The 21618-nt window shown below is 40.4% G+C and overlaps 1 protein-coding gene across 3 annotated transcripts; it reads right to left on the minus strand.

Annotated features, from left to right (window-relative positions):
• Nucleotides 1-7605: 7605 nt before the first annotated feature.
• On the minus strand, nt 7606-20872 carry LOC136701641 (zinc finger protein 850-like). 3 transcript variants are annotated; one of them, XM_066676281.1, is made up of 3 exons: nt 20801-20872; nt 17261-19056; nt 7606-9024 (listed from the first exon to the last, which is right to left on the minus strand). In XM_066676281.1, the coding sequence occupies exons 2-3, from the start codon at nt 18946-18948 to the stop codon at nt 8211-8213; spliced, it is 2502 nt and encodes an 833-aa protein (XP_066532378.1). In that variant the 5' UTR covers nt 18949-19056; nt 20801-20872; the 3' UTR covers nt 7606-8210. The 3 variants fall into 3 exon arrangements, with proteins under 3 accessions (XP_066532378.1, XP_066532377.1, XP_066532376.1); XM_066676280.1 differs by lacking the exon at nt 17261-19056 and having other exon boundaries at nt 7606-9293; nt 20801-20869; XM_066676279.1 differs by lacking the exons at nt 17261-19056; nt 20801-20872 and adding an exon at nt 11871-11944 and having other exon boundaries at nt 7606-9293.
• Between the last annotated feature and the right edge of the window lie 746 nt (nt 20873-21618).

The raw sequence follows: 21618 nt of genomic DNA on the forward strand, positions 1-21618 counted from the left end.
CTACACATTAAGAATGTGAAGGGGAGGGTGTTTAGACTAAAAAAAGTTACAAATAAGTGTAGACTATAACGTACATACTTTTCCACTTTTAGATCCAGTTGCTAAATCTATGTAATCAACCGTGAGGAATTCTAATTATTTGTTCCCACCTTCAGGAGGAACACTTGAGGAAGCTCATATGGGAACCCCACATTAAATATGGAAATTGTATATTCATTTAAAATATTTTTAATTTAAATTTTAAAATTCTGCTCTAAATCAGAATGATGTAATGGACAAAAAAACAAAGTATTCTCTTGTAAAACAATTCTTAAATGTACAGTTTCATGAATCAATTTTCAGAGAATTTACAGAGGTATGTATAGTCTCATTGACTCAGATATTTAGCTGATTCTTGCATATGCAGTAAGGCCAGTTTATGGTTATGAGTGTATGCTGTTAGCCTACTTGTGGGATGGATGTTAAAATTGTAGTGTGGAGGGTACGGATGAAGAAATGTGGGTTCACTCAGCAAGGAGTAGGCAGGACTCAAAATAACTCTTTCCGTGAGAATTTATTCAAACGAAGCACACGTGATGACGTCACAAGAAGAGAGGTACCCGAAGAGAAATGAAAAGAAAAGAAAAGAAATGAAAAGAAAATAAAAAGAGCACGTTGGAACTAAACAGACAAAGTTTGTCCATACTGCAGTTCCCTCTACCTTTACCTCCTACTGCAGCCAAATCCCCCTCCTTTTAGGAACTTAGCCCCACCCCTCTCTTAATTGGACTAACCCAACTCTAGCAAAGGGGTAAGAAAGTTGCTCCCAGGAAGATATTTATTCCCTTCAATATGACCATTAACAGACATCCCCCGCACATCTCATTCCAGCTTCACTGGTGAGTATTTATCAATGTACATAGTTTAATAGTTTTACTCATTTGCTTTTTCCCTTTCACAATCCAGCTCTTCCCTCCCCCTCTCTATACCTCACTGTGGGCCCTTCGGCTAGCACAATGAGAGACAGGAAATTCGCTGCCATTCCCCTAGGACAGGAACTGAAACAAGGTAAGCAATAATACCAATATACATTCCTTAATGTATATTCCAGACTTGGTGATGGGTCCAATTCACTGACCTCATCACACTACTAAAGTGCCCTATGCTGTTGTGAGTATTTATGCATGGGTGTCTGTGTTGTTCTGCAATTACACTGTGGAAACACAAGGGCTGAATTACAAATATCTTCATCAACCCTATGTTGAACCCTATGATGACTGTTTTCAAAGAGAAAACAAATGTCACAAATAGAGTCTATCAAATTAGGAAAGAAATTATAAAAAATCCTAATGACATAAATAAAAAAACAATTAGAACTTTATGTGAAGAAACAGATAAAGAATGAATCATTGATGAGTTGATAATAAAAGTGTGCAAACCCCAAATATTGTAACCTTCAATTGTTTGGAAGGTGAAATTTTTGAGACATTTTAGATTCTGTCGGTCTGCTGACAGAATCTTATTTAACTTATTTATTAAAGAAATTTCTCCAATATTAACACAGGTATATAATGAAGGACTTCAAAAATGATGTTTGCATGATTTCTTCTATGAATGAGTACTCACACTTTTGCAGAAAAAAGTTGATAAATTTAATATTGATAATTACAGGCATTTGACCTTAATGAATATACATAATAACAATATTATTATAATAGATTAGAAGATGTATTAAATGTAATTATTATACTGGCCTCCCTGGTGATTAAAACTGTACCTAGGCCCACTGGCACCGTTAATGGATGCTCAGTGCCATCAGTTCCATCACCAACCACCAAAACAGCACCTCTACAGTGCATTTCCCCAAGTTGTCTGTGCTCTCCTTATCCACAACCACTGACTAGACTTTTTAGCTGTTTCTGATAACTTCTTCACAGCTGCCCTTAGTTTCTGGCCCCTGATACTGAACTGCACAAGCAGGGATGTGGCTCATTTGGCTATAAATCCTTCATCTACTACATCCTCAAATGGAACTTTTAACTCTATGAAATAAACTATCCGTTTACTTTCAGAGTACAGCACTGTATCTGGCCTCAGTGTAGTTACCACAATGCACTCTGGGACCTGCAGCTTTTTTCCTACATCCACCAGCAATGTCCAACCTTGTGCTACACCAGATCTACCAATATTTGTAGCTTGTGCACTAAATTTTGCCTATTCATTATGATGCTAAAGATTCATTACTGTGATATACTGATGGGGTATACATTTTTATAGAGTTAATAAGTTTTTGGAAGAATTTAATGTGGTAATATGAGTTGAGCACTGGAGTCTTGTCCGTAGAGTAGAACTTGCTCCTCTTCCCTGTGATGAAGGTGTGTAGTGGAAGACCATCAACACCCATGATGAAGAGCACTTTGTGTAATGTCCTTCTCTCAGCCACCGTTACCACAGGGTCCAGCTCCAATCTGACCACTGATCCCACTTGCCTGACCAGCTTGTCCATATGCCTCTTGTCTTTTTTGTTTATACTGCCTCCACAGCACCCAACAGCATAAAAAGGACAGCTGGCAACCACAGACTTATAGAATATCTGTAGTAGCTTCCTACAGATGTTGAAGAACCCCAGCCTTCTTACAAAATACAGCCAGCTCTGCCCCTTCCTGTAAAGGATGTCTGTGTTCTCAGATCAGTCCAGTTTGTCTGCAGCCTGGGATACTTGTAAGACCTAACAACCTCCAGTACAACACCCTCAATAGAGACTGGCTGTGGGGTTGGAGCAACCCTGAGAATGTCCACCACCATCTCATTTGTCTTGGAAGTGTTTATCTTCAGTTGTTTCTATGACACCATGCCACAAAATTTACCAATAGGCAATATGTAAATGTTAAATAGCAAGGGACCAAGGACAGAGCCCTGGGGAACTCCCTAAGTGACTGGAACAGTACTTGAATAGACACAAACTGTGATCTCTCTGTCAAGTAGGATGTGAAACAATATAGCACAACACCAGAAATACCAAAAGAGGAGGGACAAGAAATGGGCACATTATGACTGACTGTATCAAACGCAGCAGTTAGATCTAGTAGAAGGAAAAGAGAAGCACAGCACAGAGTCTGAGGACAGAAGTAAATCATTAAAGACACGAACAAGCACTTTCTCTCTGCAATGATGGCAGAAAGACTGCAACACTTCCAAAGGTTATTGGTACCCAGATCATTTTGAAATTGTGAACAACCTTTTGTAGAACTTTATAAATGAATGGCATGAACGGCATAGAAATTGGTCTAAAAATTTCCCATTACTGTACAATCAAGGCCTTTTTTTTAAGAACAGGTGTGAAGCCATTTTCACAGTACTAAGAACATGGCCAGAATAAGAGAAAGATTAATAAAATTGGAGACAGCAATATGGAAAATATCAATGAAAACGTTTATTTATTTCAGTAATTCCATTCAAAACATGAAACTTGTATATCCCCCCTGTCATGTTCAGGTCAAATCTGACCGATTTACAACTTAAAACACTCATAAATATTGTGTTTTACATCTGATTGCCTCAAGGCCTTATGAGATCCTCCACACTATGCAATTGAACATATAAAAGTGATGATCACCTCTTTCATTGAATTTTGAGTGTTTTAATCAACGTTGTAACACCCGTGGTGTTCCTGGTCAAAACTAACTGCCATAGGAAATGAATGGGTATCCAGACTATATTCATCCATCAGATAGAAAACATCCCATACACACCACTCCAAATCACTCTCTCTCTCACTCACTCACACACTCACTCACTCACTCACACACACACACATATCAGACTGAACAATGTCTTTTGCTGCGGGTACAGATGTTTCCCATGCTTTTGTGCCCCCTTCCACAACTTCCAAATTAATCAGTGTATCATCTTCACACAGACCTCATATATATAGCTTGATGTTTGCCTTGCACTCCTTTTACTCTGAGAACAATGAGTAGATGACTGACCAAGCGGTTATCTATCGAAGAGGTTCTGGCCCAGGTTTTTAGACATGATGAAGAGGGCGCTAAGATAGAGGAGGATGTCTCGGAAGTGGAAGACCTGGCCTGTGGCACTGTTCCACAATATCCTTGATGCTTTCAACCCATATGTGGTGTGGACAGACATTGACCGGGAAGAGTTCCAAGAGGTTCATAGCAGAGCTGGGAAAAGCTTTGGTGACTCCTCTTATTCAACAGCACCAGCAAATTCCCCACACACCAGCCTCTGCCAGTCTGGTTAGGAGTGTGCAAGCCAAAGCCCCAGCCGCTGCCCTGGCTGCTCTCCCCCAAAAAGGACATAGGCAGAAAAGGAAGCGCTGTGAGCTCTGTGTCCCTAGAGACAACACATATGTAGACTGTAATCCTCATCCAGTTCAGGGTTGCGATGGGTCCGGAGTCCACCCGGAGTCATTGGGGGCAAGGCAGGAACACACCCTGGAGGGGGCGCCAGTACTTCACAGGGTAACACACACACATTCACTCAAACACTCACACCTATGGACACTTTAGAGTCGCCAATCCACCTACCAATGTGAGTTTGGAACATGGGAGGAAACAGGAGCACCCCGAGGAAACCCACACAGACACAGGGAGAACACACCAAACTCCTGACAGGCAGTCACCCGGAGCGGGACTCAAACCCACAACCTCCAGGACCCTGGAGCTGTGACAGAGACACTACATGCTGCTCCACCATGCCGCCCACATTACATGTTCATTTTATAGTACATTTTCACTGCCTATTTGTAATTTCACTGCAGTTATTTTATGTCTAATTCTATAAATTCATGTTAAACACTACTTTGAGACATTGTTCACATCACAGCTAAAAAGAAAGCTGAATAAAAATTTTTGTGCTAAAACAGACCGGTCAATTTTGACCGGGAACACTAAAGTAAGGGGCGGGAGGTTAAACACAACAGGAGGGATATTATACTCATTCATTACTGTCACATCCTGGCCTGGCCTGTTGTTCCCATCATGTGCTTACTTAGCACATGGCTCTTTGTTTTGTTTTGTTCCTGTCTCCCTTGTCTCCTCCTTAGCCCCTCTTTGGTTTGTAGCTCCACCTTCACATCAGTGTCTCCTCTTGTGATTGTTGTTCCCAGGTGTTTTATGTTGTCCTCTAGTTTATAAGCCCTGTCTTAACTCTCAGTTTATGTCGACCATTGCATTCGACGTATCCCTTTGTGTCTTGATATCTGTCACTCCAGGTCCCTCTGTTTCTTTGTAGCTCAGTATTTAGGTTCAGCGTTAGTTCTGTGTTTAGCATTAGCTCCTTGATTTGGTTTAGCCTTAGCTTACTCTTTAGTTTTCTGGGTAGTTCTGTTCAGGTTTAGTGTTTGGTCTTTAAGTTTTTGTTTGTTAATTCCTTGTTTTCTAGTTGTTGGTTTCCTTAGTTATAATAAAGTATCCTCCCTGCATTTACCTCTGACTCCCTGAGTGCATAGCCTGATATATTTCAAGTTTTTATTTATTTATTTATTTGTTTGTTATAACTGACAATTAATGAAAACCCCAATTTCAGTATCTGAGAAAATTGGAATATTACTTAATTACCAATACAAAATAAGGATTTTTAGAAATGCTGACCAACTGAAAAGTATGAACATGAAAAGTATGAGCATGTACAGCACTCAATACTTAGTTGGGGTTCCTTTTGCCTGAATTACTGCAGCAATGCAGTGTGACATGGAGTCGATCAGTCTGTGGCACTGCTCAGGTGTTATGAGAGCCCAGAATGCTTTGTTAGTGGCCTTCAGCTCTTCTGCACTGTTGGGTCTGGCGTATTGCATCTTTCTCTTCACAACAACCCATAGATTTTCTATGGGGTTAAGGTCAGGCGAGTCTGCTGGCAAATTAAGAACAGGGAGACCATGGTCCTTAAACCAGGTACTGGTAGCTTTGGCACTGTGTGCAGGTGCCAAGACCTGTTGGAAAATGAAATCTCCATCTCCATAAAGTTGGTCAGGAGCAGGAAGCATGAAGTGCTCTAAAACTTCCTGGTAGACGGCATAGTTTACCTTGGACCTCAGAAAACAAAGCGGACCAACACCAGCAGATGACATGGCACCCCAAACCATCACTGACTGTGGAAGCTTTACACTGGACCTCAAGCAATGTGGATTCTGTGCCTCTGCTCTCTTCCTCCAGACTCTGGGACCTTGATTTTCAAAGGAAATGCAAAATATACTTTCATCAGAGACATAACCGTGGACCACGCAGCAGCAGTGCAGTCCTTTTTGTCTTTAGCCCAGGCGAGACGCTTCTGACGCTGTCTCTTGTTCAAGAGTGGCTTGACACAAGGAATGCGACGCTGAAACCCATGTCTTGTATACGTCTGTGTGTGGTGGTTCTTGAAGCACTGACTCCAGCTGCAGTCTTTATGAATCCCCCCCACATTTTTGAATGGGTTTTGTTTCACAATCCTCTCCAGAGTGTGGTTATCCCTATTGCTTGTACACTTTTTCTACCACATCTTTTTATTTCCTTTGCCTCTCTATTAATGAGCTTGGACACAGAGCTTTCTTAACAGCCAGCCTGTTTAGCAATTACCTTTTGTGTCTTGCCCTGCTTGTGTAAGGTGATAATGGTCGGACAACTGTCAAGACAGGGGACTCCTCCATGATTGTGAAGCCTACAGAACTAGACTGCGAGACCATTTAAAGGCATTTGCAGGTTTTTTGAGTTAATTAGCTGATAAGAGTGTGGCACCAGGTGTCTTCAATATTGAACCTTTTTACAATATTCTAATTTTCTGAGATACTGAATTTGGGGTTTTCATTAGTTGTCAGTTATAATCATCAAATTAAAAGAAATAAACACTTGAAATATATCAGTTTGTGTGTAATGAAAGAGTATATTATATAAGTGTCACTTTTTGAATGGAATTAATTAAATAAATCAACTTTTTCATGTTTTTTATGACCAGCACCTGTGTATTATTCCAATATATACTTCAAGTAGTGCCATACTCCCTACATAGTTCCCCTCACACATTATAAAAGTATTACTACTATTCCATTATATTACGCACAACACATGGTGGATGAAGATATTTATAATTCAGCCCTTGTGTTTCCACAGTGTAATTGCAGAACAACACACATCCATGCATAAATGCTCACAACAGCTTAGGGCACTTTATTAGGCTGCAGCATACTCTCATTAACCATGAACTGGCCTTACTGAAGATGCAAGAAACAGCTACATTTTGATGACAATAAAGGCTTGATAGGCCTCTGTAAATTCTCTGAGAATTGATTCATGGAACTGTACATTTAAATGTTATTTTACAAGAGAATACTTTGCTTTGTTTCATTACATCATTCTGATTTAGAGCAGAATTTTAATTTAAAATATTTAAAATTAATATAAAGTTCCTCTATTTTATAAAGTGTGTTTCACATAAGAGCTCCCTCCAATGTTCTTCTTGAAGGGGGGAACAAATATTCAGAATTCCTGATGGTGGATTTCAGAGATTGTGAGAAACAGGAGCTGAAAGTGGAAAAGAATCATCCAAATAATTGAATACAAACTGCAGCACACCAAATATCTGTGAAAATCAGTAAATTTTTAATTGATATTAAAAACAATTCAGCAGATAAACATTTATCAAAATGATCATAAAGTGCAGCTTTAATGTTCTCAGATTGAAGGTACAGGATGAATCATTACATTAAAGACATTACATAATCATACTTCAAGTAGGTAGTTATTCAGAGAGGACAGTGCCTTATTGCCCTCTATAGGCCAGCAGTGGCCTAGTGCCTATGTACACAGCTATTTTCCTAAGAATTAACCTCAACCGTCTAATTTATCCACAAACATCAGGTTCATCTGCATCAGATGCAACAATTCTTCCATAACACTTTATTTTCTTCACACATTGAAGAAATAATTAAACAGTGAATGTAGTAACTAACAGAGCAAAATTAATGTTCCGTGTCTGTGTGGGTTTCCTTTGGGGGCGCAGGATTCCTCACATGTCCAAAAACCGTGGATTGGATACTCAAGTGTCCGTGGGTGAATGTGTGTGTCACATTGAGATTGACTAATTCTACTTCCAAGTAGAATCCAAACTCACCATGACCCTGAAATGGATAAACGCTTACAGACAATGAATAAATGAATATCAATGTTTATAAACCAGTAAAACAATTAATTAGTTCTGAAACTCAAAGTTCCCCAACCAGCAGTATGACAATATCAGCATGTCTCCACCTCCTTCTTAACGCATTCATGAATTTTATAATCTTGATGGCTCAAGGTACTCCCACACTTCTTCCCACACTCTGAACAGGAAAAAGGTTTCTGTCCTGTGTGAATGCGCTGGTGGCTTTTTAGAGTACTCAAGTGAGTATAACTCTTGCCACACTCTGAGCACTGATAAGGTTTCTCTCCTGTGTGAGTGCGCTTGTGGTATTTTAGAGAACTCTGTTCAGTAAAACTCTTCCCACACTCTGGGCACTGAAATGGTTTTTCTCCTGTGTGGATGCGTTTGTGACATTTTAGAGAATTCTGTTCAGTAAAACTCTTCCCACACTCTGAGCACTGATATGGTTTCTCTCCTGTGTGAGTGCGCTGGTGACATTTTAGACTACTCAGGTGAGTGAAACTTTTCCCACACTCTGAACAGTAATACGGTTTCTCTCCTGTGTGAGTGCGCTGGTGTATTCGAAGGTGACTCTGTTGATTAAAACCCTTCCCACACTCTGAGCACTGATACGGTTTCTCTCCTGTGTGAATTCTCCGGTGTTCTTTCAGAGACCCACTTTGAGAAAAACTCTTTCCACACTCTGAGCATTGATATGGTTTCTCGCCTGTGTGAGTGCGATAGTGTGATTGGAGGTGACTCTGTTGAATAAAACTCTTTTCACACTCTGAGCACTGATATGGTTTCACTCCTGTGTGAATGCGCTGGTGTATTTGAAAGTGAATCTGTTGATTAAAACTCTTTCCACACAGTGAGCACTGATATGGTTTCTCTCCTGTGTGAATGCGCTGGTGCATTTGGAGATGACTCGGCAAATGAAACCCCTTTCCACACAATGAGCATTTGTATGTTTTACGTTTGTTTGTAGCTTTCTTTGTTGTTCCAGCAGATGTGTCCCTGTGGAGAGTACTTGACGTGGTTTCTGGAGAAATAGCACTTTCACACTCCGTATTTTCAGATGTAATCTCCTCTGATTTCCACATTGTGTTATAATCCTTTGGATGAGTTTGTGGAAGATAGGTGGGAATTTCTTAGACACCAGGAGCAGGAGACCACACCAAAAGTGATGTTTTTTTCTGGAAGTGAAAAAGAAAAAGGAAAATTTACAATGTCAAATGTAACAAAAGTTATAAAGGGGTAACAGTAGTAGACTGTGCTGCAAATATGACTTTGACACTACTGTGTTTTAAAAGCCCAGTGAAGACGGGGTAGGGTTGGGTGGAAGTGTAAACACTGGTCTGTGACTGAATTATTTCACCTGAGGGGAGATGATCTACTTCTACCTCAGATGGACAGTTCTATTCAGTGACTACATTCCAGAAAATACAGAGACCTGTCACTGGACTGGTGCAGGTTGGGGATGATTCTAACATGTGTCACATTAAACTGATCAGAATAGTCGTGTTCTTAGTGTAATCAATAAGAGTAATCAACAATAAGATACAAAGTAAAAGTACTCTAAGCTAGGGATAGTTAGCAGTACAAAGGATTTTTACATATTTATAACTAGAATGAAATTAATACCAGTGTATTTCACAATGCTATGATATTTAAATTTACAATTGCAATAAATAATTTCCACAATGATGTTTATCCATTTTCCAATGTTGATATAATTACTTGTTTATTCATTTCCACATAAAATGGTGTCTCTGTTTCCAAATTGTGTCGTTCCAAACATGCTTTTTATTCCAAAGACACACTTCAGAATGAGGAAATAAACTCAGGCCCCAGTGAGAGCATCTTTCCCTCCAATTCCCTGTAAACAAAGTAGAACAGATCTTCACAGAAAACAAGCTCTGTGCACGTGTTCCTTGGGATGTGAATGTCTAGTCTCTGATTGGTTGTTTAGGAGGAAAAAATTGTTAGATAAATTCTTACTATTTGTGCTCAATGCAGGAGAAACCATTATTTCTCTATGTTTTAATCACACAGTCCAGCGCTGGAAATTCACCTTATTCTTATTAATGCTGCTTTCCATTTACATCGTAAGATGTTAGAGCTGACCATGTTCCAGTTAAACTTTCAGAAAACATTATGCCCCTGTTAAAATTGTTAGTGATACTAGTTAATAACAGTGCACTGTGAGATGTTTTATGTTTTTAAACACCATGGAAAATCATCCACATACAGAGAGTGGACATCATTGTGTGTACGATTTAATGACACACAAATAGATAGTAGCCATCTATTTTCAAATTAGATTGAACTCAGGGCTGGTGAGATTCCAGTTTAAATATTTATTTATTCATTATCTATAACCCTTCTACAGTTCGGGGTTGCAGTGGGTTCAGATATACATCGATTTGATGACATCATACACTTTACCCCTAAAACTATCAAACCACCACAAACCAACAGCAAGAGAATCCAGTAAACAGTACTCGCTCCACAGGACGTACAGATGGACACCATCAGCCAGGAGAATTAAAAAAATTAAAATAAATCACACAGGCACTAACACCAACTTTGAAAAAAAAGCAAGATCAGTGTTAACTGAGCAGTCACAAAAATCTTCCAGAAAGCAGCACACATGGCTGACCTTCAAAGTACAACAAAAAAATAAATAAATAAAATAAATAAATCCAAAAACTTTGGGGAAAGAGAAATGGTTGGATAATGAATGAAAATCTCTCTGAAAAAAAGTTAGAAAACTGTCAAACCTCAAACACAAAACAATCCAGAGTTAAGAAAAATATACTTTAAAATCCTAAAACAATATAAATGATCAGTCCACATGAAAACTAAACTATACTAACAAAACTCAGAGAAATTTAAAATTCTATTAAACAAATTAGTTTAGGGAATTATGGAATAGTTTTGTGTTCTCCCCATATCCGCGTGGGTTTCCTCCCACGGCCCAAAAACACACGTTGGTAGGTGGATTGGCGACTCAAAAGTGTCCGTAGGTGTGAATGTGTGAGTGTGTGTGGCCCTGTAAAGGACTGGCGCCCCCTGCAGGGTGTATTCCCACCTAACATCTACATTAACGAGTTAGTGGCACAGCTGGAGCAGTCTGCAGCCCCTGGTCTTGCTCTGCAGGATATGGAGGTGAGGTTCCTGCTCTACGTAGATGACCTGGACCCCGAGAATTACAGCAGCACCTGGACTTGCTGGAGCAGTACTATCAGAACATCTGGAAGCTCCAGCCCCACAGTGAATGTACTAAAGACAAAAGCTCAGAGCACTGATCGCAATCAGGAAGAAATCCTACAATATTCACATTCCCATTTCATTTCCAGTGGGATCGCTCTGGAGGAGACACACATGAGGATAAGGGCCCCATGCTCAATGCTAAGTGTGGGCTAGAGAGGAATAAAACCCTCAGCATTGGGCTGTGGAGCAGTGGAACTGTGTTCTTTACAATGAGTCTGAGCAGTGCTGGTGGAGGACCACCTTTTTACCTCATAAACCCAGTGTATTTTCAGAAACAGAGATTTACAGAATGAGGTCAAAAGTATGAGGACAGCCTACCACCCCACAGTCCCAGCTAAGAGCTAGCATTAGCCTCCTGAGCTGAGTGTGGAGCAGCTCCCACATTTCCCTCATTCTCCATCTTCCTTTACAGAGAGAGAACATGTGTCCCCCGTTTCTGTGAGAGTGAGTTCAAACCCAGTGTAAACAGTGTGGAAAAGTCTTACACAGATCTTTACCTTCAGTAAAACACCTCCTGATTTATCTCCAGCTCACAGCGCTCCTTCTGCTCCTCACTCACACAGTCCCTGCCCACAGCACCTCCCTCTATGCTGTCATTGGGTGCATCTCCCCACAGCAGTGCTCTGATTGGGCCTCAGTATCACTAAAGTATAAAATAAAAGTCCCCTCCATCAAGTAACAGGATCAGCTGAGCCTCTCACTGTGTCAAACTAAAAGTAATTTAAATAAGAAATAAATTTAATCTAATTCACTTATTTTTTTCAAAAGTGTCCAAACTCAATATTCTCTGTCAAAATTAAAGTGCCTTTTGTACTAGGAAAAGGGCAGTAAAATGATCCAGTTACAGTGCCATTGAGTTAGGGATTGGTTTAGAGTTAGTGTTAGCCCAAGAGTTAAGGCTGCTTTTTCACTTGGGGTTGTCAGGTATTCATGTCTCTTTTAATGAATACAGGAAACAGCATATTAATACATTTTCACTAAGATACCAGGTTGGGTTTGAGAGTATCCTAACAGGTTTAATTCATACATTCAACATAAAAAAAGCAGTTGCACCTAGAAGGATGTGTCGAAGTGCAGTGCTAATTGAAAGGAAGATAAAATTTGCCAGGAACAATAAATGATTAAAATCTATCCTGATATGGCCAATATTTATTAATCTAAACAGAGTGGAGTATGCATTCAGAAAAGGTCGACCCACTGCTGCCTTCTGAGGTACCTTAAACTAAGGCAGCATCAAACCTGACTTCGATATCATAATGATAATATAATGATGGACATTATATCATAGACACCTCATTATGCTGCCTAGAAGTTTCCTTAATCTAAAAATTTTAATGCAGCATCGAACCATGACCCAGCTGTGAGGGCAACCCCATGGTGCAACGTAAGCACAACTCCTGTCCAATTCACCCTTCTCCCAGAGCAAAAATAATTAACGGCATGATAAAAACAGGAAGAGTGGAATTCATTGTGCTGAAATGCTGAGGTGAAGCTTGCCACTGAGGTAAGTTGCTCGACACAACTTGATACGGCTCAGTGCACTTGGTCACTTTTCCACTAGCACAGCTCCCCCATGAAATGGAGCAGGTGACATTGCAAAACCCCGCCACGAATGGGAACTGTGGGTCTGAAAATCCACAATGGCAGGGTTAACATTAGCCGATATTTACTTGTGTGTTTGGTTGTTGTTTTTGGCTTTTTGTACTGAACTTGTCTCCTTGCCTCAGCTCTCACTGATCAGCAGATTTTCCTTGTTGCACGTCTGGCTTTCACTGGCGTGTTTTGTTGGTCACCGACCCAAGGAGCATTTGAACCTATTCACGGGGTAATGTTACAAACTGCTGTTGTGAGTTGGGAAAAAAACAATATGAAACCTACTGTGACTTGAGAGATTTTACAAGTAGGAGTTTGTGCTGGAGGTCTGCATTTCATGATGATTGACAGGGCTCTTTGGCCAATAAGAGCTCTATAATGTTTACACGTCACATTTATGTTGCTTTACCACTGCAAGGAACCTACTTGAATCGATCAGGCTCAGTTCATTTACTTTCCCACTAGTCAAATCTGGTACCTGGTCACTGGAACCGGATACTTTAGTGCCTGCTTGCATCTGGTAAGATGTGAGCCGAGTAGGTACTGAATCTGACGTGTAAACTGCAGAATTCTGACTGGGGGAGATGTCCTAGTGGAAAAGCGACCATGTAGAAAGCTGTGCCGAGTTGATCTGATCCCACGCAGTGGAAAATCAAGTAGTACTCAGTCGACTCGCTTTGTACCAGGCACGAGCAGGGCCTAAAAAAAGAACATGGTTCCAGGTAAAAGGACCAGGTTTTCTGATTTACCTCAGCACCCAACATTTTCCACAGGGAAATGAGTAACCTACTAAAAAGCCATGGCGGTGATGTGGTTTTAATGTATGGCGTTCTAGTATAAGGCAAGGGCCAAGCAGGCGATTACAAGAACCTGGAAACTGATTTACATATTATTCAAGGCTAAAGCCCACCTGAGACAAGTGTTTGACAAAGTTCAAAACCAGCCTCAGTCAACTACAACTACAATGTGCAGAAGCCCATATATAATGTCAGATGTTACAGATTGATGGGGATGATCCTGTAGCCTACTGCTCAAGAACATAAAAACAGAGCAGAAAAATGAACAGATTGAGAAAAAAATATTTCGCTGTAGTGTGGGCATGTTCAAACCAAAACAAGTAAAGGTTTATTTTGTCACATACATAATCATACATGGTATAACTACCAGTGAAACTCTTTGATAACTACTCCTTCGATGAAATAGGAATCAACATAAAGAAATTAAAAGGTAAAAACAAATACCAGAGATAAAAATATTTGCTCATTTTCACTTCACTAATATTACTAACTGCTCTGGTAATCCAAGAGCCCTGTTTACTGTAATTAATACATTGCTACAGACTGCAGTTTCACTTTAACTCCTTCAACAGCCCTCTGTAATGACTTCTTGGCTTTCTTAGCAAAATTGATTAAAATTCTCTTTCACTTTTTTCTTGCTTTCTTTTTAATCACTTATTCACTTTACACCCAGTTGATAGCAGTTTTGTAACTAAGCTTATGAATGGTCCTAAAGCAACTAGCTGTATTTTAGACCCTCTGCCAAGCCCAGGGTTCAGTTCTTGGTCCCCTTCTATTCATAATCTACTTGTTCCCACTTACTGACAGTATCTGACAGCATGGTCTCAGTTTCACTGTTATGCAGAGGATGCTCAAATCTACATCTGCGCAAGACCCTCTGATACACTACCCCCTGAATCACTTATCAGCTGCCTGACTGATATTAAAAGCTGGATAGCTCTGAATTTCCTACAACTAAATAGCAAAACATCTGAAGCCATTCTCATAGCATACACTTCCACTCCCAAACCTATTTTATCTATCCCGGGTTTCATCATATCCTCTGTGAATCAGGTCCATAATCTTGGTATTATCATGGACTCTACACAGGAACAATAATATATCTAAGGAAAAATCCTGCTGATTTATTTGCACCTAGTTGCATAAGAGCTTTGTGCACTTCAGAACTAAGAATATTCCTACCTGTAGCCACCAAAATTCCTGTTGAATCCTGCACTTCAGCACTAAGGTTGTTGTGGCCGTTTATGATCCAATCAGCAACCAGCTATCCTTAACATCTACAGTTACTTGTAGTACTCATATGGTTAGCCAGCCCATGAGCAATGTATGCTCAGTCACTCCAGTTCCCTGTGAACCTCACATGCTACCTCACTAACAATCACAATAGCATCTCTACACTGCATTTCCCCAACTAGTCTGTGTTCTCCTTATCCATAACCACTGACTAAACCTTTCAGCTGTTTCTGATGACTCCTTCACAGCTGCCCAACCCCTGATGCTGAACTGCACAAGCATGGATGTGGCAGACTTGGCTATCTTCACCAGTCTTACATGTGCCTGCCACCCACGTATCCTCACCTCAGCCGCCAAGTCCGCGTACTTCAGCTTCTTCCTTTCGAATGCTTCATCTACTGCATCCTCAAATGGAATTGTTAACTCAGAACTGTGTTTCAGAAACAGTGCTAATGTAGTTTATGGCTAAATCTTCAGGAGAGGACAAATTAGAAGGATAAGAAGAAGATTAGAATAAGTTTGGGTGGAAACAGAGGAAAGACTTCAAAAGGAAACTAGAGATTTTACATAGGTTTTAGGAGAGGGTAAACCTAGAGCAGACTCAATGAGTTTATGTTCGGGAAAACTGACAACAGAACCAGAGACTGAGACATTGTTTAGACCATGAGTGCAAAGCAAGTCAACTGTATTGTCCATGAGCATGTGTAGAAAAGTCAACAATCCAAAACATTCAAAAACTTTGAAAAAATTGCAATGTTTAGTGGAGAATGCAGTGTTTGAATCAACATTAATATTGAAATCACCCAACAATATAATTACAGATGACATTGATAAATCATTAGGGAGTAGTTTGCTCAAATCAGAGAAAGTTGTTGACAGAGGTTTTGTGAGGGCGATAAATCAACAGCAGCAGTGATGATCCTTGAGTTGTCTCTTTTCAGTGAAACACTTCCCACACTCTGAGCACTGCTTGCTACAAAATATCACTACATACAGGCCTACGTCTTATGAAAAACTTTTTTTTACAGGTGAAACACAGGGTAATTATCCTAATAAAATTTAACACAAACTGCATGGAACCAAAGCTCTGTTAAAATCAATGACATTTATTGACATTAAAAACAATTAAGCAGATTAACAGTTCTCAGGATGATTATAAATTTCAGCAGTAATATGCTCATGTAGGAGGTACAATATGAGTCGTTACATTACAGACTGATTCAGAAACACCAAGAAACATTAGAAAAAACACTAATAAGACAAAAGGAATATGCAGAGTGCTGTATAATTACTAGATCATGCTGTATCTATTTACAAATAAAACTTTTCCCCCTCTCAGTGTGTGTGTGTAATCATATGCCTTGTGTAGTCGCATTCAGGATAATTAATAAACAGAGGAGGGTCCTTACTCCACCACTGACACCAGCTGGGGTGAAGCACTTCTGAGACATCAGATATGAGGATGCCAATGGGCTAGATTTGTGTGTGTGTGAGAATGTCTCAGCAGTGGTTAGCAGTTAACTGAGCTGGTGCCGTCACTGGGACATATCACCCAGTGATAGAAACGCAGCCAATGGGAACATTGCCCTTTTGCAACATAGATTTAAATTAAGCTCCTTTTTTTCCCCAAATGTATTTAATACATTACATGTTATTTTACAGTGGCAACAATCATACTTCAAAAAAGTAATTATTCCGTGATTGCCCTCTGTAGGCCAGCAGTGGCTGCCTATCGTATAAGTACACAGCTGTTTCCATAAAAAATATTCTCACTTGTCCTATTCTTCCACAATCATTTGATATATCCATTATCATCAAGTTCACCGACAATCATCAGATTTGTCCCAACTGTCTGTTAAATTCACAGTCATCAGATTCATCCACAATCATCAGATACAGATGCAAGTGACAATTCTTCCAAAGTCCTAAGGTTCATTGGTGAACATCAGGTTCGTGTAGTCATCAGATCCATCTGCTTGGGGAAAGTCTAAAAATCAATAAACCTTAGTATTTTCACGTTTAAGAAAAAGACATTGTTTCACCACATTTGTCTCCAAATGCCCAAATGTTACACAACACATCTTTAACGAAAAATAACCATTCGAATGATGTACCACATCTTCGTATTTGACAGAGCAATATTAATGTTTTTTTAATCACAAAAATCACATGGTCAAACCTGAAACTCAAAAGTTCCCCAGCCAAAGGCACATCATTATCACCAAGTCTCCACCTCTTTCTTAATGCATTTATGCATTTTTGACTCCACATGACTGAAGGTAATCCCACACTCGCTGCAGGTGTCCTGCTTCTGTTCTGGGTGAAGGCGCTGATGATTCTTGAGTTGTCTCTTTTCAGTAAAACTCTTCCCACACTCTGAGCACTGATACGGTTTCTCTCCTGTGTGAATGCGTTGGTGTATTTGGAGAAGACTTGGTTTAGGAAAACCCTTCCCACACTCTGAGCACAGATACGGTTTCTCTCCTGTGTGAGTGCGCTGGTGTTCCTTTAGTGAACTGCGTTGTGAAAAACACTTCCCACACTCCTGACAGGAATATGGTTTTTCTCCTGTGTGAATGCGCTGGTGTTTTTTTAAAGTACCCATTTGAGCATAACTTTTCCCACACTCTGAGCACTTATATGGTTTCTCTCCTGTGTGAGTGCGATAGTGTCTTTGGAGATTAAAAAAACTATAAAAACTCATTCCACACTCTGAGCACTGATATGGTTTCTCTCCTGTGTGAATGCGCTGGTGGATTTGGAAAAGTCTCAGTACATGAAAACTCTTTCCACACTCTGAGCACTGATACAGTTTCTCTTCTGTGTGAACACCCTGGTGTTGCTTTAGTGAACTGTGTTGAGAAAAACTCTTCTCACACTCGGCACACTGATACGGTTTCTCTCCTGTGTGAACGCCCTGGTGTATTTGAAGACGACTTGGTACTTGAAAACCCTTCCCACACATTGAACACTGATACGGTTTCTCTCCTGTGTGGATGTGCTGGTGTATTTGAAGACGGCTTGGTATAAAAAAACCCTTCCCACACACTAAGCACCGATAGGGTCTCTCTCCTGTGTGGATGCTCTGGTGTTCCTTTAGAGAACTGCGCTGTGTAAAACACTTCCCACACTCTGGACAGGAATAGGGTTTCTCCCCTGTGTGAGTGCGATGGTGTCTTTGGAGATTACAAAGTCGATGAAAACTCTTCCCACACTTGGAGCACAGATACGGTTTCTCTCCTGTGTGAATTCGCTGGTGGATTCGGAGATTCAGCAGTCTCATAAAATTCATATCACACTTCGAACAGGAATATGGCCTCTCTCCTGTGTGAATGTTCTGGTGATCTTTCAAATGTTTGTTGTGGGAAAACTTTTTTCCACACTCTGAGCAGGAGTACGGTTTCTCTCCTGTGTGAGTGCGCTGGTGAGTTTGGAGATGAGTCTGCTGATTAAAACATTTCCCACACTCTGAGCACTGATACGGTCTCTCTCCTGTGTGAATGCGCTGGTGATCTTTCAGATGTTTGTGTTGGGAAAAACTCTTCCCACACTCTGAACAGGAAAACGGCCTCTCTCCTGTGTGAATGCGCATGTGATCTTTCAGATGTTTGTTTTGAGAAAAACTCTTCCCACACTCTGAACAGGAATATGGTTTCTCTCCTGTGTGAGTGCGCAGATGACTTTGGAGATGAGTCTGCTGATTAAAACGTTTTCCACACTCTGAGCAGCAGTAAGGTTTCTCTCCTGTGTGAATGCGATGGTGTTTTCGGAAATTACTCCGTTGATTAAAACTCTTTCCACACACTGGGCAGTCGAAGGTTTTTCGTTTGTCTGTAGTGTTCTGAGTTTTTCCAACAGGCGTGTCATTGTGGACAGGAGTTGATGCTATTTCTGGAGAAATGGAGATTTCACACACCGTGTCCTCTAATTTAATCTCTCCTGATTTCAACATTGTGATATAGTCCTCTCTGTGAGGACCTCAGGTCTGTCTGTGGGAGTTTGGCTGGGATGTCTTGGACACTAGTGACAGAGGATGACACCAAAGGGACTTTGTTCTGTTCTAGAAGAAAAATAAATCAGTTAAAATCAAATTCAGTTAAAGTTGTAAAGGGGTAACTGTATTAGACTTTGCTGGGGGTTGCAGGACAATTCTTACCATGACTACATTCAGAAAGTGGTCGCTGAACTGGTTTAGGTTTGAATTTTTCTAACATGTGGTCACTTTAAATCAAAGGTCTTCAAACTACGGCTTGTGGCCCACATTCAGGCCGCTGCTTTCATTTGACTGGCTCCTTTAACTACAGCAGCAAAGAATGTCTGGCCAAGGGCATAGATCTGGGGCGTGACAGAATGGCTGTCTCTAAACGAATCCAGAGACTTCTGAATTGTCCCTCGCAATCATTTTGGGTGACAACTACATCATCAAATCTAATCAAATTTATTTATATAGCGCCTTTTACAACTGACGTTGTCACAAAGCAGCTTCACATACATTACAATGCTCCGTCGGTGTCTAGTCAATGTATTTCATACAAACAGTTAAGATCTCATTTTCTACTCCGAGTGCCGCCTCCCGAACTCTCACCACTAACACAACTGGCTTTGCCATTTCTCCCTGATATGTGAGAATGTCCTTTTCAGTGAGAAATTTTCACGTTGTGCTCACACTCAGTTGCTGTAAAACTCAATGAAGATGTTCAAGCTGAACCACCTGCCATCCCATACTCCACAGTGACTTTACATGTTTTTTTCTAGATGTGTTCTTCCATGGATCCAGTCTGGCCCTTCGAAAGACTGAAAAACTGTGAGCTGGACTTTTGATTAAAAGTTTGAGGACCCCTTCTTCAAATGATCAGAACAGTCACGTACTTTGTTGAATCAAGAACTACAGAAAAGTAAAAGTGTGAACTTTAAAAGTGTAATGGTAATTTTTATATGTCTCTGATGAAAGACCCTGTCTGCTTGTTTTGTCTGTATATTCATTTCTAACCGTCAACAGAACCCACAAACTAAGTGAATGTCAGGTCAGTTCGAGGTCAGTGCTTTATCAGAACACACATTCTGTTCCTCATCTTGTTTATGAAACCGGGACGTCTCTAAGGAAACTAAGCTTGCAGAAACTTAGAGTGATTATCTTATGCTTATGACGTATAAACTACCTTTATAAACTCTCAGTGAAAACATCTTCTTTGTCCACATTCACATAGTACTCCAAAAGGGACAGAGAGAGAACTACATTACTGATGTTCTCCGCCCAAATACTTCAAATGCCCAGCGAAAGATGAGATCCAATTAAAGCCTCTGTGAGTTCAGACAGACTCCCAGGGTGAAATAATCTTAGACTTTATTTTTAAAAAGAGTTTGAGGTGGAAGGTGGTCTGTTTTATGTTAAGATTAGGAGTGAAGTGTAGATGAAAACATCATCAAGTGCTGAATTTGTTCAAGTTAGCACATTTAGCACAAAACGTTTTTACATATTCACAAAATATCTACATCTGCAAATCTTTATTACACATTCACAAACTCGGATTTCTGAGAATATATAACGTTATACTAACGTTTACGCTTTCAGAATCGTGTATGCATTATTTTCTCAAGCTCAAACTATTTTATTCCACACCCGACAACCCCACAGTCCCAGCTAAGAGCTAGCATTAGCCTCCTGAGCTGAGTGTGGAGCAGCTCCCACATTTCCCCCATTCTCCATCTTCCTTTACAGAGAGAGAACATGTGTCCCCCGTTTCTGTGAGAGTGAGTTCAAACCCAGTGTAAACAGTGTGGAAAAGTCTTACACAGATCTTTACCTTCAGTAAAACACCTCCTGATTTAGCTCCAGCTCACAGCTCTCCTTCTGCTCCTCACTCAGAGTCCCCGCCCACAGCACCTCCCCCTACGCTCTCATTGGCCTGCAGCACCCAGCAACATACAATAAAAGTCCCCAAAAACAAGTAATAGGAGCTGTTGAGCCATGAACATTTTCAAAATAGACGTCTCACAAAAGTGACACTGGTCTGAGCCACACACAGTGTCAAAAAATAAAACAAGTCGTATTTACAACTGGTAAACTCGGGATTCTAGATGATACACGAGTTTACAATATGTGACGTAAATCAATCAATCAATCAAATTTTATTTATATAGCGCTTTTCACAACAAAAAGTCGTCACAAAGCAGCTTTACAGAGATCCGGGTCCAAGCCTCCTATGAGCAAGCCTGGGGCAACAGTGATTTTGTACAAGATCCTGGCCTTGTCTCATCTACACTATCATGCTTGGCCATGCTGTTTTCTCTCAAATTATCTCTGCACCTACTTTTAACTCTTGTTAAAATCACTGTTGCCCCTGGCTTGCTCATAGGGGCTGGATCAGGGCAACACCTGGAGAGCAGCAGGACATCTCAAAGCATGAGAGAGACAGGAGAAACAAAACCAGACAAAGGGAACAAATAAAAATACAGAGATTAGTAAGGTCATGGTAAAGAACGGGCAAAATTGTCCTGCGAAAAAAGCTTCCACGGGTCAGGCAAGAGAACCCAGCGACAGCGTGTTGGCGGTTACTAAAAAAGCTGTGTCTATGTTAGGGTCCTCTTTTTTATATTAAAAAAAAATGTCCAGGCGAAATTC

The sequence above is a fragment of the Hoplias malabaricus genome, chromosome 7 (assembly GCF_029633855.1).
Source record: "Hoplias malabaricus isolate fHopMal1 chromosome 7, fHopMal1.hap1, whole genome shotgun sequence".
Taxonomy (NCBI): domain Eukaryota; kingdom Metazoa; phylum Chordata; class Actinopteri; order Characiformes; family Erythrinidae; genus Hoplias; species Hoplias malabaricus.